This window comes from Rhineura floridana, chromosome 10 (genome assembly GCF_030035675.1).
Source record: "Rhineura floridana isolate rRhiFlo1 chromosome 10, rRhiFlo1.hap2, whole genome shotgun sequence".
Taxonomy (NCBI): Eukaryota; Metazoa; Chordata; class Lepidosauria; order Squamata; family Rhineuridae; genus Rhineura; species Rhineura floridana.
Genome location: NC_084489.1, coordinates 9,420,765 through 9,447,139, shown reverse-complemented (window position 1 = coordinate 9,447,139; position 26,375 = coordinate 9,420,765). Strand labels below are relative to the sequence as shown.

At 44.1% G+C, this 26,375-nt stretch overlaps 1 protein-coding gene across 9 annotated transcripts in view; it reads left to right on the top strand.

Moving 5' to 3' along the window:
* SUGCT (succinyl-CoA:glutarate-CoA transferase) overlaps positions 1-26,375 on the top strand; it is a 483,400-nt gene that overhangs the window by 166,222 nt on the left and 290,803 nt on the right. For all 9 annotated transcript variants that reach the window (XR_009758117.1, XM_061586661.1, XM_061586668.1 and 6 more), the window contains 2 exons: positions 15,157-15,228; positions 16,995-17,092. Coding sequence is in view for 8 of the 9 variants with exons in the window: in XM_061586661.1 (XP_061442645.1) it covers positions 15,157-15,228; positions 16,995-17,092 (170 nt within the window). In the remaining variant the exon portion in view is untranslated. The remainder of the gene's footprint in view (positions 1-15,156; positions 15,229-16,994; positions 17,093-26,375) is intronic.

Here is a 26,375-nt window from a genome sequence, read left to right as displayed (position 1 = left end):
AAATCACTCTTAGTACAAGTGCATAGAAGAAGCTGCTCATTAAGATTTTGCTGAGGTCTTACAATTGCTGTCTTCTTCATCTGGAATTTCTGTTTTTCACCATTTTAAACAGTCAGATCTAAAATGTGTTGAACTGGGTGTCCAAATATGAGGGTGTCCAAAAGTGAGGTAACTATTGGCTTGCATTAAAGTTTTAGCTTTCTAAAGCATGGGTAACTCCTGGCCTGGATTACAATCTTAAATTTCTAAATTCCTGACTACTACTGAGATCCTGTGAAAGTAACTAAAAAAAAATCAATTCTTATAACAATTGTAGACTGCATGAAATGGAAAAGCTAGGACAGAACCTGTGTCAGCTGCCCATAACATAACCAGTGTGGTGTAGTGGTTAAGGTGTTGGACTACGACCTGGGAGACCAGGGTTTGAATCCTCACATAGCCATGAAGTTCACTGGGTGACCTTGGGCCAGTCACTGCCTCTCAGCCTCATGAAAACCCTATTCATAGGGTCGCCATAAGTCGGGATTGACTTGAAGGCAGTACACAACATGAATAATTTAGACTGCTTATTCTTGGGAACATTGGTTTGTGTTGAACCTATGGAGTGGAATCAAAGTGGTAAAAAGATAGGATCTTGACAGGGCAATCCATAATGTCTACTCAGAAGTAAGTTCCTTTAAGTCCATTGAGGCTTACTTACAGTAAGTGGGTACAGAACTACAACCTTGAAGACCTTTGTTAAAAAAAAACTTATTTCCCAAGTCATGTATAACTTGGTAAACCAATTAACCATCTCACCCAAACCAATAAGAAGGAGATCTTATTCCCCAGGAACAAATGTAGCAAATGTCTAAGGTTGAGCAGAAATTCCTTCCAGTTTCCCCAACATTCTATTTTCCATGCAAAAACAGGAGTCGATTTTCTGCTGCCTTCTTGAGGGGAAAGGGGATCTCTCTGAACTTTTTTTTGGGGGGGGGTCCCCTTATCGTAATCATTTTTGCCAGTAAGAAACCTAACAGCTCAGTGTGGTCAATTGGAGGTTGTGGAGAGAGCCTCATGCCATTTCCTGTTGCCCACGCTTCCTGGAATGCTGTGACATGATGTGGCATTGCTCCCAAAGCATTTCCGATAGGGTGGTTGGCAGGAACCTAAAGAGAGCGAGAGCGAGAGAGCCTTGAGCTACTGTGAGACTTAATTAAAGAAAAGAACTCAGAAAATTCTTGGCTACCATGTAAGGTTACGGTAAGTGGCAATTTCTGACCAAAACATTTAGAGAAATTTCTCCCCCACATTATATTTTGGGAGGGTTTCATTTTGTCCCCACACACCCAATGAATGGTCAAAAAATAATGTTTTGGTATAGCTGTATTCCCTGCTGTATATGAGCAGGGTTCTTTAGATCAGTGGTTCCCAAATGTTTTCTCCACTTGAAAGTTTCTAAGGGTCTTGGTGAACCCCTTAATGATTTTTCTGCGTGTTGTAGCAATTGTATTGTGCTGTGCTAGATGCTATATGATTTTTAATTGTATTTTTATTGCTTCTTTTATTTATTATGTATCATATTTTATTGTATTCTATGGAGTTGAAATTGTATTGCAACAAAATACAATATAAGAAATAACAGAAGCAATAAAAAGACAAATAAAAAACAACATGAATATTGAATGTGGTGGGTATGCCATCTCCCTTCTTCAACCACATATCCACAGACATGCTGCAGACCACCTGAACAAAGTTTGGGAACCCCTGCTTTAGAGAATCTTTATCCCTCTCTTTATCCTGGCACTTCAAGAATAATTTAGTAAACTGGGCCGGATGACTGTCTGATTGATTTGTTCATCTGGGATTATATGTACTCTAAACACATTCTGGATTAGTATGCGGTTGGATTACTGAGCAGCTAAAAACTCTAAATAATTCCGAGGAGAAAGTGCTTTGGGTGAGAGGGCTCACTCGGTTACTAAGTTACAACTCTGGGAGGAAGGGCTGTAATAACTCTTGTGACTTCTAGACTGTAACCACACAAACTCCCTCAAAATATTATTGATGGATTACATTTTTATGCTGCCTTTCTGGCAGGGCACCCAAGGCAGTTTACAATGTTAAAATGCTGAAACAAAAACAAAAACTATTTAAAATGTAGTGTCAGCGCCCTCTTAGGGTTTCTGGTAGCTGATGGCACAAACTCCTTGGCTTAGGGTTCCTTGCCCTCTGCCTTCCCTCAGGACAGAGAGATTTTAACTAGCCCCAGGAAAGGGGGGGCGGTGCTGACCCAACAGTTCTCTCAGACCCTTGCCAGTTATGTCAGGAGCCGATGACCTACCCTTCCTTGCTTCTGCCTTCCCTCAGGTCACACAGATCTGAAATAGCCCCAGAGAAGGCTATCGTACTCTTCTGAGGAACTTTGCTGAAACTTGTAATCAAAGATAAATGGCAAAATAAAAGGCAAAACGTGTTTCTTTCTTGATAGATTTTAGACTGTAAACCTGCAGGAAGAGTTTGTCCTTTTTGCCCCTCGCTTTTGAGGTGCTTTAGAAATAATGATGATAATAACAACTGACATAATAGGCAGGTCACTTTGCCTCAAATAATTAGAGATCTATAGCAAGGACTATAGTTTCACTTCCATCTCTCCCTCTTTGAAGAGAAAGTTGGAATTCAGTGAATGTAGCTTTTGTTAGCTTCAGCTATTGGCGACAACAGTCTTACCTGTATTCTTAGAAGGAACCTAAGGAACAATGTGATTCAGAAACACAGAATGAAATAGAGCAGGACAAATTCAGGCTTACCTTTTGTAGCAGAGAGTAGCTGCATGTAACGTGGTGACTATGTAACAAAGCCATGCATAGTAGAGTATTATATGTAACTCAGATAACTTCATATAGTTCAGCCTTCAGTTGTAGTCCAAAACATATGGAGAGCACCAGGTTGGGGATGGCTGACATAGTATATTCCTAATCAACATGACAACAGGTTTGTGCTTCATAGGCTGTCAGGCTAGACCCATTACTGTGTTGTTTTATTCCATCATTTTGGTAACTACTTTTCCCTAATGGATTTAGAAAGCCAATAGCTCTACTAACTTGTGGTTGTAGCCTCAAGAAGGCAGCATGGCCAAGCTGTCATGGAGCCAGAGATGTGCCTACCTGATTGCCTACCTGATTGTCCTACAAAAAAATTGGAGGATTACAGGAGACATGCATAGATTGTCACACCGTATTTATTTATGTATTTATTGCATTTTTAAAATGTATATATCTCTGGAGAGGCAAGAACCAGATTCAAAGGGGAATAACTTCCTCTTAATATTTGAGGCCAAATGGGGCAACAGGCAGATACAACTCAGCCTTCAAAGGCAAAACAGTGCATAACCACAGAGTGGTCTCAGTGGAACTATAGGCTCTTCAAAATATACTATCTACCAGTATACTACCAGTCCCTTTTCTGGGGATTCAAGACATTGTTTAAGTACCATTAAAACCTCCCACATTCCTGCATTAGTGATTTTGGGGTTCTTGCAAATACCCTCCAAGAGAGCTCCATGCCCCCAAACCTCCTGTTCTGCCATTTTCAAGCGCCATGTTCTCCTTGCAAGCTGAAGGTCAAAGTGTGCTCTAACAAGGAGACATCTGGTCACAAGTGATCATATTTTCTGTTCTGTGATACCAACTTGAGAGGCCAATAACCCTTGTAATCAAACAAATCTTTTGATTAAGTAACTCAATAAAAGTCTGTCATGGACCAAGTTGGATATGTGTTTCAAAATTCATAGTTTACTAAAATGTGTCTTACTGTACAATCCTTAGGTGATAGCAGAACCACTGTAATATGCTGCCTCCAATACCCATCCACTGAGTCAGTCCAGGAGGATTACCATGGTCAGTGGTATCAAATGCCACTGAGGGATTGAGCAGAAGTAAAAGAGTCACACTCCCCTGTCTCTCTCACATTGGCCACTTTCCAGCCCACAGTTGCGGTGGCGGATCTGAGGGACAAGTTATATATTTTTGTTAGAAGATCAGCAGTCTCACATTTGAATTCTTTGAGAACGCTCGAGTGGGTGACATCCAGACCTGGCAATTTGTCAGTTTTTATTTTGTCTATTAAGTCTAGAACTTCATCTCTCATCACCACTATTTGTCTTAGTTCCTCAGACTCCTTTTCTGAAAAAATTAGTTCAGGCACAGGAATCTGCCCTATAACCTCCACTGTGAAGACAGAAATAATTCATTTAGCTTCTCTGCAATCTCTTTATTCTGCTTTGCGGCCTATTGCCGAAATAAACACAGACACCGTTCATTGGGTAAATCATGGGCCACTTTATTAAAAACAGAGTCAATTATAACCAATGAACCTGCAGAGGGACCATACAGTGCGGGGGAATTCAGCTGATCCAGGCGAAGCCTGCTTGCAGCTATAGGGCAACCAAACCTTGCCAGAGCCTGGGGCTGCCCTGTGCCAGGCCCCAGCTCCGGCCACACCCTGAAGATGTGTAGGGGGTCCAACCCGCATCACCGCCCCCCGGAGCCGTGAAACTCCGAGCGGATGAGGCATGTTGGCCCCAAAAGCGGCCCGTGTTCTGCCTCCCTGGGCCGTATAGCCCAGAGCTGCAGGCCCCCGGACCGCCAATCACCCCCAAAGGTGCCTAAAGGTGTCACCTAGCTGACCTTTCCCTTTTAACCTTTCCCCCGCGCTTCCTTGCCACAAAAGGGGGACATGCCTCTGCTTAGTCTCCCCTTGCCCCACACCCGATAAGAATCCGGTGCACACCCCTCTGCAGGTCCATTAGGAAGATGTCATTGCCCTCGTCAGTCAAGTGCATGCCATCTGGCCTAAACAACTCCAGCCTATCTTGCTTGATCTCTGGGTGGTGTATGACAGAACCCCCCAGGCCCTTCATGGCCCTCTGAATCTGCCTATTAACCTTTTTCCGAGCCCTGTCCATTCCCCGTGGGTCATCAGCCCAATTCCACGTCCTGCGCGGCAGGATGTCGGACCATACCAAGTGCACCCCAGGCCAGCGCAGCGCAATGGCCTGGAGGTCACTACATGCCTGTTCGATTAGGGCCTTGCCCCTCAACAGACCCAAATCATTACCTCCCAGGTGGATGACCAGCACCTGGGGCACTGCCCAGTCCACAGCCGACCGGAACAAGGTAGGCAGGAGGCCGTCCCAATGCATCCCCCGTCGTCCCAGCCACCGCACTGAGGCCCACTGACTGAGCCCCAGCTGCGTTCCAATGCGGGACTTCGCCGCCCTGCGGCCTGCCCAGAAGATCATGCTGTGGCCGCAGAGGAGGATGCTCACTTGTTCCGATCTTTCCAAGCGGCCTGCCAAAATTGACAACATCGCCATTAGCTGCTGGCCTCATGCATCTCCGTTAGTGGTCTAACATACGTCTTATATGCATCCGAGGACCACCTGCCCACTGCCTGCAGCTGCCCTTTGGAAAAACCCAGGTGGGCAGCGGTGGAAGCTGCACCTATTCGGAAGGAGTGTGTCCCGAACTTGCGGGCATCCACACCTAGCCGCTGGAGTGCTGTCTTTGCCACCGACCAAAATTGGTACTTGGTAAGGGGCTGGAGGTCCCTGTGCCTGAACAGGTACCCTGGCTGCAGCCCGTGGGCTGCCAGAAAAATGCATAGGGCCCTGACCGGGCAGAGCTCCTCCTGTTGGCATGGGGATAACACAATCCGGCGACCCTTTTGGCGTTGGTCCGTCTTTGACTGCCTGAGTCGCAGGCGGGCCCCCCCTGCCTCCCAGCTGAGATCAGAAACCTGGAGGGCCCGGAGGGAGCTATCCGTCTTAGAACCTGCCACCACCTCCCCTATTTGGAAGGCCCCGAAGAACAAGGTGAGGGCCGCAGCGTGGTATAGCAGTGCCTCAAAATGGGAAGAACATAGCACCCTCCACTGTCCCCGCAGACCCAACAGTAACTCTGGGGAAAAGGGGGCGCGCGCATCAGGTGTGTCCGGGCGCTCACGGGACCACCCTTCCAGCATCCGGCGTACCCTAAAGTCACCGGAGTAGTCCTGAAAGCCCCGTGCTTTCCCTAGGAAGGATAGACCTGAGAGCTTACCTCTGATGGTCCTGACTGAAAGCCCCCTCCGCTTCCCTTCCACGCAGAACTCCATAAGATGCTCCACGGGGATGGGCCACTCCTGGGTGTAGCCTCTGGACTCCCTGAAGGTTGCCAGGTCCCTACCTGCCCCCTGGTAGCTGGCCAAAGTGCTGCATGCCACAGAAAGGCTTATGGCCCGTTCTGATTCGGTCCTCCAATCTCCCATAGCGCTGGGGGTACCACATCCGGCTGAGCCCTTGCCCTTGCTGGTGAAATCTCTCCATCTGGTTCCGTGATAGAGCATCAGCAATGCTATTATCAATACCCGGGACATGGCGCGCAAGGAACTGTATATTATAGCGGAGACATTGGAGCACAAACACTCGAACCAAACGCATAACATTGGGATTTCTAGAGGACAGGGTGTTGATGACATGTACCGTGGGGAGGTTGTCGCACCAAAAATGGACTGAGGAATTGCCCAGTTTGTCCGGCCAAAGGTGTACGGCCAGGACAATGGGGAAGAACTCCAGAAGGGTCAGGTCTCTGGTTAGGCCAGCCTGAGCCCAATTCTGTGGCCAGCTGCCATGACACCATGAGTCATGGAAAATGACCCCAAAACCGCAGGAACCTGAGGCGTCGGAGCTCACCTGTAGCTCCGCTTCCAACAGGCGATCTTTTCTCCATAAGGAGACCCCATTGAATTCCCGCAGGAAGGTGGACCAAACTGCCAGGTCCTCCCGGAGAGCGGCTGTAACATGTGTGTGATGGTGGGGGCGTGATAGGCCCGCCATGGCATCGTACACGTGGCGCAAGAATGCGCGCCCAGGTGCTACTACCCTGCATGCAAAGTTCAAATGTCCTGCCAGCTGTTGAAGTGTGGCCAATGTCACCTTCTTCGCCCCAACCACCCCTGAGATTTTCCCCTTAAGGGCCACCAGCTTATCCAGCGGGAGCCTACAGCATTGGGCCACTGTATCGATCTCTATGCCCAGGAAAGTGAGGGTAGTGGACGGGCCCTTAGTTTTCTCAGCCGCGAGGGGAACACCCAGTTCCCCCGCCATCCCTGCAAACTGCTCCATAAATGCCTGACAGGCGCCCGAGTCTGCAGGGCCCGCAAACAAGAAGTCGTCCAAATAGTGCACCACTGATTGCCGGCCTGCCCGTCTCCTGACTGCCCACTCCAAGAAAGAGCTGAAGCGCTCAAAAACCGAGCATGAGATGGAGCAGCCCATAGGCAATGTTCCATCCACATAGTATTTGCCCATGAAGGCAAAGCCTAACAGCTCAAAGTCCCGTGGGTGCACAGGGAGGAGACGGAAGGCAGATTTGATGTCACACTTTCCCATGAGGGCAGCCATCCCGCAGTCCCTAACCATACGAACCGCACAGTCGAATGACGTGTAGCGGACAGAGCAGAGGTCTGATGGGATGAAGTCATTTACTGACCCACCCTGGGGAAAGGACAGGTGGTGTATAAGGCGAAATTCGCCTGGTGCCTTCTTCGGAACAAGGCCCAGCGGGGAAACTCTGAGTGAAGGGATGGGTGGTGCCGCAAAGGGGCCCAGCATGCGGCCTGCCATGACCTCCTTCCTAACTTTTTCCCCCACGACCGATTCCATACCCGCCACTGATTTTAGGTTGCGGGACATGAAGGGGTGCCTGGGACCCAAATAGGGAATCCGGAAACCCTCTGTAAAGCCCTGTAGCAAAAATTGGGCGTCTTGGACTCGGGGGTAACAGCAGAGCAAGCGCTGGAGTTCGGAGAGTTTAACTGGACTGGGGCCCCTTTCCTTGAGCTGCGCTAGCAGCTCCCGGTCTCCTTGCGCCAGGTGAGTCCCTGTTCCCACCTCTGACGGGGTGGCCCCTGGGGCAGGCAGCGCAGGAATGCGGGCCCCCGCATATTGCGCACTCATGTCGGAACCTGCAGGGGTTACGACCACAGCGGCCTTGGGAGCTGAACTCCCAGCAGAGCAGGCGGGGTTGAACCTCCTGCCCCGCAGGCCCGCGGGAAGGAGCTGCTGCTGCCTGGCGGGCCAGGAGGTGGCCACTGTCCGTTCTATCCCCGGCTATGGGCTTGGAGTGTGACATAAACTGTAGCCACAGGTCCGCTTCCTTTTTGTCCCAGGGGAGGGAGGTATCAAAGGCCGCCTTCATACGAAACGATTCGTCATAGGCGAGCCATGCTGCCCCCTGGAACTCGGAGTAGCCCCGATATATAATATCGAGGTATTTAATCAGAATAGGGCCCCTCTGTGGCTGTTTCTGCATCACCACCCCCATGTATGTCAGAAATGCAGGCAACCAATTAGCCCAAGTGCGTTCAATGCGCCGCCTCTTGGGCTTGTCAGGTTCTGCCTCTTCACCCTTATCCTTCTCCCTCCTCACTGGTTCCCTGTACAGAAGTGAGAATAAGTCGACGTACTCCCCCTTCCAAATTTTTTCTTTTGTAGCGGGCAGCAGGTGAAAGCCCAGTGGGGCAGATGTCTCCCCGAAAGGTATAGCCCCTTCCCTCACTGAGGCCAGAGGGTCAGTGTCCTCTACTGGGGACCAGGAGGGCTGAGCCCCCACTCCCATCCCTGTTCCGGCAGTGGCCTGCCAGACCTGCTCACAGGCCACCCCTAGCGGAGGCAGCTGTTGTGGTGTACCATACCCTGCCCCCATGGTGATCCCCGCTTGCCCATACCACTCGGTTTCAGCTGGTGGGGAAAAGGGCCAGTATGGGAACCCCCACGGGGGCCAGCCCCACTGGGGCTGCCCCTGTTGTTGTGCTGCCCAGGGAGACTCACCCCCTATGTTGTCCGCTGAAGGCCCATGCCTGGGCTCTGGTCCTGAGGCTGCATGTCCTGCTTCTGCTCCAGGCGCTCTTGCTGCGGCCCCACTAGGCCCTGCCTCCAGCGCGTCCAGTCGCGCTAAGATAGAAGTAATAGCCGCAGCATTAGCCCCGCCAACTGGACGTTGCACTTTCTCCTGGGGCCGCTTGGGGGGTGGTTCCTTTGTTCTCCTAGTTGCCGGCTGGGCAGGGCCCCTCTCCAGGGCTTCTAACCTAGCCAGTATAGTGGTCCATGGTATGCCTTCCCCTTGTCCCCCATCCTCCGCAGCAGGGGGTGGGCGTCTACCCTCTGCCCTGGGGGCCCTTCCCTTCCCTTTTGGCCCACCTTGGCCTTTTTTGGGTGGCATCCTGAGCTAGAGTGTAGCTGGGTCTATCCTCACTAATGACCCCCCAAGGCCTATGTCCGTTGCGGAAGCAAGAGGGGGGGGCCCAGCACCCTCACAGTCCAGGTGGACCGTGTCCCCTACTTGATCCAGTCCCCTGCCTATGGCCCCCTTTATCTCACCCCAACAATCCTGACCACCTGGGCCGTTAAGCGACAAATGGGGTGGTGGTGTGCAAGATGGGGCTGGACCCACTCAATCCAGTTCCCTGCCTATGGGCCCCTTGCAAGATGCGGCTGGGACCCACTCAATCCCGTCCCCTGCCTATGGGCCCCTTTATCTCACCCAACAATCCTGGCCAGCTGGGCCCTAAGCGGCACAATGGGGGTGTTGTGCAAGATGGGGCTGGGACCCACTCCCTTGCTATCGGGTGGGTGAGGGGCTGAGAACCTTCCCACAAGGGTCCCCTGTGAAGTAATTAAAGAAAAAGAACGCGGCCAGAAGGCCGCCTCTCCTGATCCGCCGCTGGATGGCCACTGGATGGCCGCTGCACTTCCGCCACTGGATGGCCCATGGCCTAGGGCTCTCTCCCACAGGCCGCACCTCCGCAGCTGCCTAGGGCTCGCCACTGGCCCAGCCGCGCCGCGATAGAGCCGCGCCGACCGCTCCTGGCCGTCGGTGCCACCGCACCAAGGCCTGGCCCGCAGGAGCCCGAAGAAGCCGCGTGCGTCGGCGGGCAATTTGAGCCGTGTCGCACCGCTGATGCAGGAGCCTCCGGAGCCTCCGTTTGAAAATGCCGCCAAAATTTGAAGTGAGGGTGGGTGGCTGGCAGTACGGCCTTAAATGGCTGTCTGCCGCCCCGCCCCTTTGCTGCATGCTACGTCAGCGCGCGAGCGCGCTGCGAGCACGCCTCCCTCACAAAGATGGCGGCTCGGCTGCGGCCGCAAAACTCATCCCTTCGCCGGTAAGTCCCGGCGCGGAACGGGGGTTGGCACACCTTGACTCCTTTGTCATCCAAGGATCCGACTGTCTCCCTAGACAGTCTCCTGCTCTGAAAGTATTTTTAAAAATTTTGCTGTTGGTTTTTATGTTTTTAGCAATGTGCTCTTCAAATTCTTTATTAGCAACCTTTATTGTCTTCTTTCATTTCTTTTGCCAGAGTTTATGTTCCTTCTTATTCTCCTCATTTGGACAAGACTTCAGTTTTTTGAAGGAAGCCTTCTTGCCTCTAATAGTATCTTTGCCACTGGTGTCCTCTTGGTCCTGGTGGTACCTTTCCTGATCTGCAGTATACAGTCCAGTTGAGCTCTTAATATTGTGTTTTCAAACAACTCCCAAGCATTTTGACCCTCTTGACTTTGCCTTTCAACTTTCTTTTACCCATCCCCTAATTTTGGGGAAGTTTCCTTTTTCGAAGTCATATGTGACTGTATTGAATTTTCTTGGGAATTGGCCATTAACATGTATCTAATTTAATAGCACTATGGTCACTGTTCCCAATCGATTTGACAACACGTACATTTGACATCAGGTCCTGGGCGCCACTTAACTTTATGTCCAGGGTCACCATCCCTCTGGTCGGTTCCGTGACCAACTGTTCTAGGGCACAGTCATTTAGGGTATCTAGAAATTTTACCTCTTTGTCATGACTGGACAGCATATGTAGTCAGTCTATGTCAGGGTAGTTGAAGTCACACATTAACCCAACATTTCCTAGTTTGGATGCTTCTGCAATTTCATTTTTCATCTCAAGATCTCCCTCAGCATTTTGATCAGGGGGACAATAGAACTTCCCCAGTACTAAATTCCTCTTGTGTCTGGGTATCACGACCCACAACAATTCTGTGGAGGAGTCTTCCTCCTTTGAAGTTTCTAGCTTGCTGGATTCAATGCCCTCTTTCATGTATAGAGCAACGCCACCTCCAATACGTCCTGCCCTGTCCTTCCAATATAGTTTATATCCAGGGTTAACTGTGTCCCACTGGTTTTCTCCATTTCATCAGGTTTCAGTTATACATACATATCAATGCTGAACTCTTAAGACCAAACACTCCAGCTCTCTCATCTCGGCTCAGAGTCTTCTATCCATTGCCTCAAGACTTACTTTCAGAATCCATGAAACTAACTTTTAAATAAAGAACTATTATGTTCAACACCTGCTCTGTAACTGCCTTTTCACTTCTTTAATTCTCTTCATATACATATTTTGTGGTGTTACTTGTTTTAAACAACCTTTAATAGAGTTCTTTTACATTTCAGAAGGTATCCATTCCCTGAATGGGAACCTTACTTTGCTGCTCAAAACCATTTATAGTGGAATTTTCTCCCAGTGAGAACAGAGCATTTCTCGGTTTGCTTCTGCCAGTTGCAAGAGTCTGTGGCTTGGGAAATCAAGATATAGGGGGTGCTTCAGGCAGGTGATTTGAAACTAATGCTGATGAAAGTTAAAGAGGAAAGCACAAAAGCAGAACTACAGCTGAACATCAAAACTACTAAAGTACAGAATACTAAAGTACATACAGAAGATTTATGTAACTTTAAAGTTGACAACGAGGATATTGAACTTGTCAAGGATTATCAATACTTTGGCACAGTCATTAACCGAAATGGAGACAATAGTCAAGAATGGCCAGATGCAAAAGTGGACAGGCCTCCTGCATCTTTTAACAGTTGTGTAGAACAGCATTTCAGGATTTCATTGCACTATAAGCTACATCTCTTCTACACAAATATTAAAAGTGTGGGAGCCTTGTCGTCTTTTGCATCTGGCCATCTTAGCTAGAAGAGATGTCCCAACTTCCCATCCAATTTCCATGCGTGGAAAAGTATGTTTACCTTCTGTCTGATGATCCCAATGGCCTGCCTTTGAGATACAATTACTTAGCAACAGATCATTAGGATCTTTTTATGCTGGGAAGCCCAGAATAGCTGCTTTGAGCACAAGAAAATAAATTTCATACAGAGAGACGTTGCTGTACTTACTCCAATACTACTGCTGGCTAAAGATAACATGATGGTTGCATTTTCCTAACTACATTTGACGATTTACTCAGTTTTCCCATAAATGACCCGAAGTCAGTGAGGCAAAAATATTAATGACTGGGTCTTTAAATATATAGTGTGTTTAGCACTGGCAACTTAAGAATGTGAAAGCAGGTTAGATGCTGCTATGTAGTCTGCCATGCATCTGCAAAGTGATAATTGCTGATAAGCACATAATCGTACATACATTTGCTTCAATAAGACCTTTGAGAGTATCATAAATACAGAAGCCCTATCTTTATGTGCATTAAATGGCTGAATGTGTGTGTTTGCTTAAAAGAAAATTACACATGCAACAGCCCTGTTGAATCAATCATTTTGATAGGACAGAAGGCTGATTCCCAAATTTATGTACGCATGCTTGATTACATAATATTTGATGACTCACAATAATGAACAGAGACTGCTGAAAAGCATTGGATTTAGGTGATGTTAAGTGCTGTGCAAGTCTTAACTGATCTACAATGTCCCATTCGCATGCACAAATTATAATGCTTCAGGTACAGAATCATAGAACAGAGTTGGAAGGGTCTATAAGGCCATCAAATCAAATCCCTGCTCAATACAGGAATCCAACTTAAAGCATACCCCACATGTAGCTGTCCAGGTGCTTCTTGAAAGCCTCGTGTTGGGAGATCCTACTACCCTCTAGGTCAGCCTTTCCCAACTAGGGGGCCACCAAGTGTTGCTGGACCACAACTCCCATCAGCCTCAGCCAGCATTGCCAATGTCAGGAAAGATGGGAATTGTGGTCCAACAACATCTAGTGGCCCACTAGTTGGGAAAGGCTGCTCTAGGTAATTGGTTCCATTGTTGTATGACTCGTAACAGTTAGGAAGTTTTTCCTGATGTTCAGTCGAAATCTGGCTTCCTGCAACTTGAGCCCATTATTCCATGTCCTGCACTCTGGGATAATCGAGAAGAGATCCTGGCCCTCCTCTGTGTGACAGCCTTTCAAGTAGTTGAAGAGTGCTGTCATATCTCCCCTCAGTCTTCCCTTCTCAAGGCTAAACATTTCCAGTCCTTTCAGTCTCTCCTCAAAGGGCTTTGTTTCCATTCCCTGATCATCCTTGTTGCCCTGCTCTGAACCTGTTCCAGTTTGTCTGCATCGTTCTTAGTATGGTGTCCAGAACTGGATGCAATACTGAAAGATGAGGCCTAACCAGTGCCAAATAGAGGGGAACTAGTACTTCACATGATTTGGAAACTATACTTCTGATAATGCAGTCTGAAATAGCATATGCCTTTTTTGCAGCCACATCACATTGTTGGCTCATATTTAACTTGTAATCAACAACAATGCCAAGATCCTTCTCGTATTTAGTATTGCTGAGCCATTTATCCCCCATCTTATAACTATGCATTTGATTTTTTTCCCTTTGTACTTATCCCTGTTAAATTTCATTCTGTTGTTTTCAGTGCTCCAGCCTATCAAGATCACTTTAAATTTTGTTTGTGTCCTCCAGGATATTAGCTGTCAGTCCCAATTTTGTATCATCTGCAGATTTGATAAGCATTCCCTGCACCTCCTCATCGAAGTCATTAATAAAAATGTTGAAGTTCACTGGGCCAAGGACTGAACCCTACAGTACCCCACTTGTTACCTCCTCTCACTTTGAGAAGGAACCATTGATAAGCACTCTGAGTATGATTCTGTAGCCAACTGTGGATCCACCTGATAGTTGTTTCATCCAGCCCACATTTAGTTAGCTTGCTAATCAGAATATCATGGAGCACTTTTGTCAAAAGCTTTGCTGAAGTCGAGGTATATTATGTCCACAGCAGTCCCACAGTCTACCAGAGAGGTTACCCAGTCAAAAAATGAGATAAGATTAGTCTGGCAGGATTTGTTCTTGATAAATCCATGTTGGCTTCTAGTAATTATTGCATTGTTCTCAAGGTACTTACAGAATGAACACTTTATAATCTGTTCCAGAATTTTCCCAGAAATTGATGTCAGGTTGACTGGTTTGTAATTCCCAGTTTCCTCCTTTTCCCCCTTTTTGAAGATAGGTACAATATTAGCCTTCCTCCAGTCATCTGGCTCTTTACCCGTCCTCCATGATTTTGCAAGGATAATAGACAGTGGTCCCGAGAGATCTTCAGCCAGTTCCTTCAATATTTTAGATGCAGTTCATCAGTTCCTGGAGATTTGAACTTGTTCAAAGTAATTAGATATTCCTTAACCATTTATCCATCAGTCTCAAGCTGCTGGAGATTAGCAACACAAGTTAGGAATTTATTGGAGGAGCCGTGTTTTGCAGAATTTGTCTTTCAACAGAGAGGGAGAAGGTAATTGAAGTCCCGCATTATTACTACATCATTGCTCTGTGAAACACTGAAAATGTTCAAAACTTTCATCCTAGTCATCTCTTTGATTGGGTGATAAGTAGTAGACTCCAACCACCATGTTCCTTTTATTCTTTGCCCCATTTATTTTAATCTAGATACGTCATGAAGTGACATACATAAATGTGTGAACAAGCTTTTAAGGTGCCTAATGCTTTATGAACACATAGATTTGTGTACATATGTATGTTTATTTGCTTAATTTCTAATTGTAATGACAATGTCTTAAAGCCAAGTGGCATAACTTTATATCTGATATATACAATAAAGTGGCATAAGGTGAAGTGTGGGAAACAGATGATGTATTTAAGTGGTTGAGATATGAACTGGGAACAAAGTTGATACATGAATTGGGATTAAATCTGGATGAAAAGATTAATTTATATCTAGAATCTGGACTATTGAACAGATTTTTTAAAAGTAGTAACTTATATGCACTCAAGACTAATTCTGAAAGATGGTGATATTTACGCTGAAGGGAGAAGGGAAAAAGATAGTATCATAATGTATATTTCAGTTATATTTTATCTTCCTTACTTTTTTCTAGGCTTTCAAAACAAAGGATGGCTACATTGTGGTGGGAGCAGGAAATGATCAACAATTTGCCACTGTTTGCAAGGTAACGGTACTTAACAGTTCACAGGGTACAAAGGTCAAGATGATGATTTTATGAATCACCTTTTACATAAGTCTCAAGGTGATTTACAGTCATGCACTAAAAATAACTAAAATAGACTATACTTTATAGTTAATTTAATTACATTTTAATTAATTTATGTATGTTTTATTTCTGTGTTTTTAGCTGTATTTGTTTTAATTTTTGTAAGCAGCCTTGAGTCCCAGTTCTGGAAAAAATGTGGAATATAAACGAATATTATTTATTTACTATTATGTATTATTTGATTTATATCCTGCCTTTATTTTATTTATTTATTATTTGATTTATAGCAGGAGCCCAGGGCGGCAAACAAAAGCATCAAAAACTTTAAAACACAATAAAAATAAACTTTAAAGCACATTAAAACAAAATATCTGTAAAAATGTTTCTTAAAACAAGCTTTCAAAACATCGTCTAAGATTAAAAACATTTTTAAAAAGAAGCTTTAAGAACATATTAAAAAGCAATTCCAACACAGACACAAACTGGGATAGGTCTCAACTTAAAAGGCTTGTTGAAAGAGGCACCGAAAAAATAACAGCCTGTCTAATATTTAAAGGGAGGGATTTCCACAGCGCAGGTGCCGCCACACTAAAGGTCCGTTTCCTATGTTGTGTGGAAAGGACCTCCTGATAAGATGGTATCTGCAGGAGGCCCTCACTTGCAGAGCGCAGTGATCGACTGGGTATATAAGGTATAAGACAATCTTTCAGGTGTCCTGGTCCCAAGCTGTATAGGGCTTTGTACACCAAAACTAGAACTTTGAACTTGGCCCGGTAGCAAATGGGCAAATGGTCAGCCAGTGCAATTCTTTCAGCAGCAGGGTGACACGTTGACGATACTGTGTCCCAGTGAGAAGTCTCGCCAGTGCATTTTGCACCAGGTGCAACTTCTGGACCAACCTCTAGGGCAGCCCCACATATAGTGCATTACTGTAATCCAGCCTGGAGGTTACCAGTGCGTGGACAAAAGTTTTCAGGCTGTCCCCGTCCAGAAACGGCCGCAGCTGTCTTATCACCCGAAGCTGGTAAAAGGCACTCCTAGCCCCTGAGGTCACCTAGGCTCCAGATGGATCCAGGAGCACCCTCAGACTACAGACCTGCTCTTTCAGAGGGAGTAAACCCCATCCAAACAAGGCAACTGACCAATTATCTGAACTCGGGAACCATCAACTCACAGCACCTCCGTCTTGCTAGGACGAATAAAATAACTACTACTACTACTACTGCTTCCTGGCTTTATAGCAACTTATTTAAAAAGGCACAACCTTGTAACATCAAAATCAGGTGTTTAAAAGGTAAATGTAGAGGTTTCTGTTAACTCAGTGTATGCAGAAGGAGTATTGTACTGGATAGTTGGGGAATCCACAAATCTTTAGGAATGTCACTAGCATAAGGATCTAATCAATGAAGAAAAAGCTAGGAGACACATCTGAGATGTTACTGTTTTAATATTTCTTAATTGTGTGTGTGCACATGCAAATATATATATGATGGGAGCTGCTTGTGTTGCTGTAGAATTAGAGTGGAAAGGTAGGATGGAAATTAATTAATTACTGTATGTACTATATGTCCAAAAGCACACCTGCATGTTAAGAGAATCTATATGTAGAAAGCCCAGTTTTATTTATTAAATTCTGTGATATTTAGGATGTGACTGAATCTCTTATACAGAAGACCAGTTCACACAACTTTTTGTTGTTATGATGTTACTGAAATGTATTTCAGATCCTGAATTTGCCTGAAATCAGCCAGGATTCCAGATATAAAAATAACCAGCAGCGGGTGCTAAATAGGAAGGAACTAATTGAAATGTTCACAGCCAGGTATGCTTTCAAAATGTAAACTTTGTATGTTTAGTTTTGTAAAATTATTTGCAAACGTGGCCAATCTTGACTTTAGAGGGGTGCGTGTAGTCTGTGTATTTATTTTATCATGTAATAGAGTATGTAGGCTAGTACTAATTATATGGTGTTATATAAGTTCATAAAAGCATAAGATTTCAAGAATTCCCTCTAAGGGATGTCAATTAAGAAATTTTGTCTTAGGCAGAATTGCCTGGATTTGCTTTTACCAGTAAGAACAAATTTGTCTGCTTCTGGAGTCTTTGCAACAGTATCTAAAACAATCATCATTAAGAACAAATCACCTGTCACAAGAAGAAAGCAGCTGAGTTGATTAATGTTAAATATCCTGTATGTGATATGCATCTGGCAGTTTCTTGTGGAAAATATGTTACATGCCAGGACTGGCATGCAATTCTTACAAAATTTGAAAGGCTAAGCTAACTGGGCCTGACATGGTAACATTTATCTGCAATTGTATCAGCAATCATGTTGATCCCAGTCGACTTTCATGCACTAAAGAAATGATGTTTGAAGCCTGAGGATGTGGACAAGCTGCTTGAAGAACTGCGGCCAACCTCCTGCCCCCTTGATTCTTGCCCATCTTGCGTCTTAGAGTGGGTGGGTCTAGGGAGTGATTAATGCTTCACTGGAGGAGGGGGAGGTACCATTTACCGTGAAGGAGGTGGTGGTGTGTCCCACCCTTAAGAGGATCTTTCTGGACCCAGAGGTTTTAAACAACTAGTGCTCAGTGTCAAATATCCCTTTTTGGAGCAATGTGCTTGGGAAGGCAGTGGCAGTCCAACTCAGGCATGCTTGGAGGAGACTGAATATCTGGATCCATTTCAGTCTGGCTTTAGGCCAGCTCACAGCACTGAAACTGCCTTGGTCTCCCTGGTTGATGACATTTGTTGGGAGAGAGATAGGTGGAGTGTGACCCTGTTTGCTCTCCTTGATCACTTGGCTTCTTTCAATACTGTTGACCACAATAGCCTTATGGAGCATCTCAGGGAGGTGGGGGTTGGGGCACTGTGCTTCAGTGGTTCCGCTCCTATCTCCAGGGCTGCTTCCAAAAAGCAGTTATGGGAAGCTACTGTTCGGCACAATGGGAACTTGTGATATTCTGCAGGATTCCATCTTGTCCCTCATGCTATTTAACATCTACATGAAGCCACTGGGAGCTGTCATCAGGAAATTTGGAGTGAAGTGTCATCGGGATACAGATGATACCCAGCTCTATCTGTTTCATCTGAATTTGGAGAGGAGGTTGAGGTGTTAGACTGGTGCTTGGAGGTGGTGATGGACTGGATGTGGGCTGATAAATTGAGGATGAATCTGTAAAAAAAGAGAGTAGTTATGTGTCCAGAGTTCTCATGTCCTGGAGGTGGGGAGACAGCCTGTTCTGCACGAGGTTAAACTCCCTTGGAAGGAGCAGGTCTGTAGCTTGGGATACTCTTGGATCCAACATTGTCATTGGAGGCTCAGGTGGCCTTGGCAACTCAGAATGCCTTTTACCAGCTCTGGATGGTCTGCCAGCTACGGCTCCTTTTTGATAGAAATGACTTGGCTACTGTACTCAATGCTCTGGGAACTTCCAGATTGGATTATTGCAATGTACTCTTCATGGGGCTGCCCTTGAAGATAACTTGGAAACTTCAGCTGGTTAAAAAGCAGCAGCCAGATTACTGGCTGTGGTTGCTTTCAGAACTCATATCACCCCTGTTTTAAAACAGCTGCATTGATTGCCTGCTCGTTTTCAGGTCAAAATCAAGGTACTCACATCAGTGTTTAAAGCCCAAGATGATTGACGCCCCAAATATCCGAAAGACTGGGTCTTTCCCTACAGACCCTCTTGGGTGTTAAGATCAGCAGAGGGGACCCTGTTGGTAGTCCCGCTGCCCACAGAAGCTGGGGGGGGGGAGGTGGTGGCCTTGGAGAAGGCATTCTCTGTGGCAGTCCCTAAATTGTGGAATTACCTCCACACAGAGGTGCATCTGGGAACCTTAGTGTACAGTTTTCGGCAAATGCTCAAGACACACCTCTTTACCCTAGCCTTTGATATTTGTGTATTTTAGGGCCCATTGTTTTTAATTATGTATTTTAAACTTTTGTAAACCTGGGACCTCAGGGTGAGTGGCAAGTAATAAATTCAAATAAAACCTTGGGACCTCAGGGTGAATGGTGGGTAATTTTTTATTATTACCATTATTATTATTATTATTATTTACTTTCTGAATTATCAGTAAGTAGAAGTTTGATTAGATATTAAGATTTGGCACAGTCTGACATCACATGATGCAGCTGCCTTGCTAAAGCTAAGCAGATCTGGGTCTGGTCTGCACCAGTATGGAAGACTGCCCAGGAATCCCATGTATGCCACCTTGAGTTCAATGAGTTGATAAATAAATAAGCCAACAGATTGTGAGGCTTCCCTCTCCTTCTGTGTCTCAAATGTCCTGAGAACCCCAGTGTCTCTCTTTTAAGCAGAGATACCTGGTGAGTTCTTCAAGTTTGCATGCAAGAGGCTTGTCTCATCGTCTGTCTCATCTCACCTGCCCCTTGGTATTCCTGCTGCTTCCTGTGATAACCTTCTATATCTTTTTGAAGTTATCTATGTTCCAATTCCACTGTTATTTGCCTCTCTGCCTGCTCCATAGTTTTTGCCGCTTCAGTCTCTCCTTCACTATTACACATACATTCCTTCTGACATTCCAACCCAGTCACACGTTCTCTCTCTCTAGCCTGGACACTTTCCCATAAATGCCAGAGTCTTTTGCTAATACAATAAAAAAGGTGGTAGCAACTTTACTACATTAACAAAATAAGGCCAGTTTTAACACTGGTCTTACTCCACTAAATTTAACTTCTTTGGGTATCTGTCACATTGGCACTTTGGCAATTCCAGTCAATGATTTTTTTCACAATCATAGCAGGCACAGGTTGTGGTGGAAACAGAAATGACAAATGAAATGACAAAAGAAGAATGTTGTTTAGAAGTCCAATGCCTGAAGCAAAAAGTCTGAATACAATGAATGGGCAGGCTTGGGCCATCACATAATCAGATGGAGAGACGTTGAAATATAAATGCTAATGAAACTGTTCATCTGTGCTGGCGGACTGCATCCAGCTGCAGTATAGATTTCTAGAGGTTTTAAGAAGTATGAAAGCTAATTACCATTAAAATATAACTATCCATAATAAAAATGCACAATAAAATAGAGGATAAGTGCAATCTCTTATAATTCTGGTTAGTAGTCATAAACATGCTTAGCCTTCCAGAATGGCTAACAGTGCAATCCTGCACATGTTTACTCAGAAGTAATCCTCACTGAGTTCAGTTCGACTTACTCTCAGATAACTTTATATAGGATTGCAGCCTAAATGGTTGTTAATTCTCCCGCTCCTCACCACATTACATGACTGTTTACAACACACACACAATTTTTTTTTTAGATCTTGAGGGATAATTACTTCTAGATAATGTATATTCTAGGATTTAACAAAATCGAAATCAAGATAAGTTTTGGAACCATAACCAGTTTTTAGTAAAGACTATGCCCTTTGATACATCAGCATAAATGCATATGCAACCATGAAGCTCAACATGTGACTTTTTGGTGGTTAAAAAATTGAAGTGTGTCATGCTACCTTGCAGGTTGTTGTGAATGATGTGTGGTGGGTGCTGGATGATTGTGAACTAGCGAGTGTGCCACTCACAGTGAGACTTGTTCACAGTCTAAGAGTCAGGTCAGAAGAGCACAGTGCATAGATTGCAATCCAAACATTGAACAATATGTATAGGAAAATCATAAAACACAAAAATGGTTTTCCAGGGCACTGCTGCTGATAATAATAGTATTATAGTAAGGGCAGTTCGGCAATGGAACCGACTGCCTAGGGAGGTGGTGGGATCCCCTTCGCTGGATGTCTTCAAGCAGAGGCTGGACAGCTATCTGCGGGAGATGCTCTAGCTATGGATTTCCTGCTGTGAGCAGGGGGTTGGACTCGATGGCCTACAAGGCCCCTTCCAACTCTTTGATTCTATGATTCTATAATCAAGGAGAGATATCTCTTTCTTTTCGTCCACAACAAACTTTTGTGGTAGGTTAGTGTGCGCTGTTTCACCATCGCAAAATAATTACAAATAATTCTGTTCATCTCAGCAAGCCAATAATAATAACAATAATAGGGTGAGGGCATTACAACAAGCCCCATTATTTCTTAATTGGGAAGGAGGGGAGAACCAAACCAGACAACGATGGCTACTTGATGGGCAATTAGTTGGCTCACTGATTTGTGAATAGAAACAATCAGGAAACATACGAAGATCTTCATCAGTATTGGAAATTACAACATTGCCCATATGAGACCATTAAATTATTATTAGAAGAGACATCAGTAGTAACATTAAATTCTGCCACTCCTCACATAGATATTGATGCCCAAAACTGTCTAGTAAATACTGTACTAGACGTTACTGTGCAGCAGTATAAGCTCTTAAATGTGCAAAATTATTTCACTTTTTCAAGAAAATGATTATGAAGAATACAAGAATTGCTTTACCAGATCAGACCAAAGACCCATCCTCTTCTCACAGTGGCCAACCAAAGGTTATAGTTTATAGGAAGTCTGCAAGCAGGATATGAGTACAACATTCTTTCCACTTGTGCTTCTTAGTAACTGCTATTCAGAGGTATGCTGAAGTGTCTCTTAGATCAACTGTACCCCAAAATTCTTTAGTGAGCTTATGTAGTAAAATTATAGGAATCGCTCATGAACAAACCCATACAAATTATTAGACCAAGTGGATAGGAAAAAAAGTTCTGATGAGATTTCACAATAGACTGGGTCTTTATACTACAAGGAGGATTTAATTTTGCAGATAACAATTTGTACCACAAGGCATATTTGTTAGCACATACAAATGAGAGTGAAGTTTCTTTTTCTATCAGTACCCCAGACTGGGTAATTTTACAGATGGCTTACTTAACATTTCTTTTTAGATGGGTGGCACTTGGATCTGGGTATGGTTTAAAAAAAGGATCTATACAGCCTTCATCTTCAGTGATGAGAGAGACATGTTGTAATAGTGATCTTGTCAGTTACAATATAATTCATATCTTCATGCTAAAATGGGGTAATGGGGATTCTAATATAAGCAATCCTTTTTGTGGAAGAAATGGGTAGACTGTGGAATATATACATTAGATCAGCTGATAGGAACAGATGGAGAATTTTTACAGTTTCCTATATTGTGGTTCAAATATAATTTGCCAATGAGTGCTGAATGACAATATTTTCAGTTGCAACATCTACTAGTGTCTACTTATGGTGCAGCTGCTTTGAGTGCTTCAGCATCTCCTAAATTGCTGGAAGGAATAATTGGATCTTCACAGAAAACCAAACTTATAACTTTTTTTTCAAATGTTTTGGAAGCTTGTAAAGTAGAGAATCAGCAACTTAGGAAAGAATAGAACAGGCCGTTAGATGTACTATATAACCTAACAATGGAAAATTATTTATTTTATTTTATTTATTATTTGATTTATATCCTGCCCTTCCTCCCAGCAGGAGCCCAGGGCAGCAAACAAGAGTGCTAAAAACACATCAAAACATCATAAAAGCAGACCTTAAAATACATTAAAACAAAACAACTTTAAAAACATTTTTTTTAAAAAAGCTTTAAAAACATATTTAAAAAGGGTTAAAAACATATTGTTTAAAATAAAATAAAAAATTAAAAGCAATTCCAACAGAGACGCAGACTGGATAGGTCTCAACGTAAAAGGCTTGTTGAAAGAGGAAAGCCTTCAAAAGGCACCAAAAAGATAAAAGAGATGTTGCCTTAGAATCTATATGGAATGCATCTTTAGACCATTTACTGAAACATCTCCTGGCCGTTATCGACAAGTCAACCACCCTATCTGCTGCTAAGTTCATTTTCGCCACCCAAACCATACATAAGAAGATCTTTCTTAGTTAACAATGCTCTGTTTTAACTTCCACGAGCTTTGCCAGCTCTATTTTATAATCCATGGTTTTTACCACCTGTAAAATCAATTGTATATTGGGTGTATGACCGCATAATAAAATTTGATTGATTGAAAATTGAGATTGATTCAACAAAAATTGATATTTTGGATATATTGGACTTCCAGAACATCTGTATAAGAAGGCACTGTCTAGCTGAGATAGATGCTGCAGTAATGCTGGAAAGTCCTTATTGAGGCATATGATGTGGGCTTGTTGTTGTCCATATCAATCTTGTCTTGGTGAAATCCTTGATATTTGCAGATGTTCATGTACTTTTAAATCATATTCCAGTCATACGGGGATTTACAGCAGGATAACAGAAATGGATTTTACGAGCCCTTATGGTCATTAAGAGACTTATACTGTGAGCCATCTATTATGCAATGGTTTGAAGACCTTAATGCCCTTGCTATATTTGAATGTACTTTCTATAAATACCAATTGTGTTTGGATACCTATTTGAACATTGATGCAAGCTGAACGTTGTTGTTGTGTGCCTGTTTTTCCCTTTCCTGTTTTTCTTCCCCCCCTCCTTTTCTGTTTTTAATCAATTTTCAATAAAACAACAATAAAAAGAAAGAATAGATTGGCACTTGCTACAGTAGGAAGATGATTACAGATTCCTGCACTATGAAAACACAGCATTGTTGTTGTTGAAAGGATTAGTACTACTGTTGAGTGAATAAGAAGAACATAAAGCCTCCCTGCACTCTTTTTTGGAGAAAGGAATACAAGTTTAATATAACAACAACAACAAAGTTTTAAAATTCATTTTATACTAAGGTTGGAATCAGAACTTGGAAAAGTTACTTTTTTTGAACTACAACTCCCATCAACCCAATCCAGTGGCCATGCTGGCTGGGGCTGATGGGAGTTGTAGTTCAAAAAAGTAACTTTTCCAAGCTTTGGTTGGAATTATGCAAATTTAGTCAAATCAAACCTGCCAGTAAGTAAAACCAAGAAAGTTGCTACCTAAATCTCTTAGGGCTTTTGTCAGGAATAGTCCTGAGACATTAGAGCAGGAAAGGAATGAAACTGAAATAAATAAAGAGCTGCTCATTGAAATACTCTTAAGTGTTTCTGCTTAATGAGATTGTGGACTAGTTGGATTAGTTTTCTGATATATTTTCGCAGGTAGCACAAGGTGTTATTAATTATTAATTTTTATGTCACCATATAGTGTAATATTGCTTTACTTCCCTGTATTAGCAGCTGCAGCACTGGGGGACTGGAGAGCATCTGCCCTGGGAGTGAGGATCTGAGCATCTGGGTGCTTGCTGCTTACTCCTCTGTATTGCTGTCTCTTGAGACAGCTGAAGTCCCTGATAAGTGCTGCAAGGACATAGACCCCCTGCCTGACCCTTGCTCCAGAGAGAGGCTGCAGTTAATCTTGCAGCCTCTTGCATCAGCTCCTGGCTGGGTCAGGGGGCATAAAAGGTCAAATATCAGCATTCAAGAACAGCATAAAACACATTATCCATATTATAAAATAGCATAAAATAAAGTAAATAAGATAATATAGAATAAGATAACATGTCATTGGATAAAACAAGATATAGAAAAACCTATTCTTACTATTGTTCTTTAAAAATACATGGCCAATTCAGATTGCAAGCTGGAGAATGCTGGCTGCGGAAAAGATCTTTGGCAAGATTTTTACAGCATTTCCAGACCTTGCCACTTGCCTGTTTCATTGCACAATAATGAAAAAATATATATACAAGTATTTGGCAACCTTACATTTCCAAGCAGTTTTTTTTATTAAAAATGTCTCAAAAATGGCAATGTAAAAGGTTGTTTAAATATTTATTTATTTATTTAGACTATACCGCTTAATATATAAAAATATATCTAAGCAGTGTACAAAAAACCCACAAGAAGTATTATAAAAAGTACACAATAAAGCCATAATACAAATAACTCATACTTAATACAAATTATTAACAAGTAAATATACCAACACAGCAAATTCCATCACCCTTCCCCACTTATCCCCTGCCCCGCTCTGTTCCAGCAACTTGGAAGAGAGTCCTGTTGTAAGCCATGGTGCATTCAAAGAGGCTACCCTTCTGCTTCTGTTGTTCCAGTCTCCAAGCCGGTTTCGTAATACTCCATCTCCTTGAGAAAGAGGCCGTCTGGTGGTTCTGGGGGTAAGCCATCAGGTCTCTGGTCTCCAGGAGCTCCTGTACATAGTGAGGTTGCAGCCGGTTCTGGCCGACAAACCACCAAAACGCCGGCCATGCACCGCATCAAGGGTCTCCCCACCACCACGGCCACACTTGCACTGCGGTCTGCGAGTACAACGAGGCTCCGGCTGCTCCTCCTCCACTTCCTGCGCCGCCGTTCCCACCATGAGGGCAGTTTGAACTCGGCCCTGACAAGCGGTGCGGGCTGTAAAACAAGGCTTTCCTCATAAAGAAGGATATGAAGGTGCGACGAGAGGGAGGGATCAGGGGGGCCAAGGTGGTCCTGTCTCCTTCTCAGGGCTCCAGAGGCAGTGTTTTCCTCCTGCTCCTCCTGCAACTGCTGCCACCTCCAGTTGATAATGACGGCTCGGTATCTTTTCGAAGGGCTGGCATTTATTTGTTTAGAACTATATGTGAACTTCAATTAAACAACTCCACCTAGCAAGGCAGAAGTAACATTTTACTAAATAACAACAACCAAAAAACAAGAAAACTAGGAAATGTTTATCTAACAATGTGAATACGGTAACAGAGTAGGCTTCTACAATTGACCCCAAGGAGGCAACCAAGTAAACCAAGGAAATTTGGATTGCTCGGGATAAGTATAGTATATCGTATGCAAACCGGATGACCTTGGGACAAATATTGCAATCATACAACACATAAATATGTAATCAATGTTGTTATCTGACCAACAATTGTGGTTGTTAATTGGGACATGAGTTTCAGATGTAACAGAGGAGGAAACTTTGCAAAGCTTTGAATTGGATCTTTGTGTTTAAAAATAGACATTTGTTCATGCATGAGCCTCTTAACCACATCACATCTATATTTTTGTTGTGAAAAATAAAGACATGAAATAAAAAAATGTGAAGCTTATACTGTAATTAAGAATGGGAGGAAATGTACTGACATATTGAAACTGCTGATAATTTTGGTTTGCATCACTGCTGGGTTGCATCAGAAAATCAGATAGAATTGAAAGTCAGTCTAACCATGATTTTTGCCCCAAGGCTTAATCTCTGTATTTCCGAGGAACATGTGCA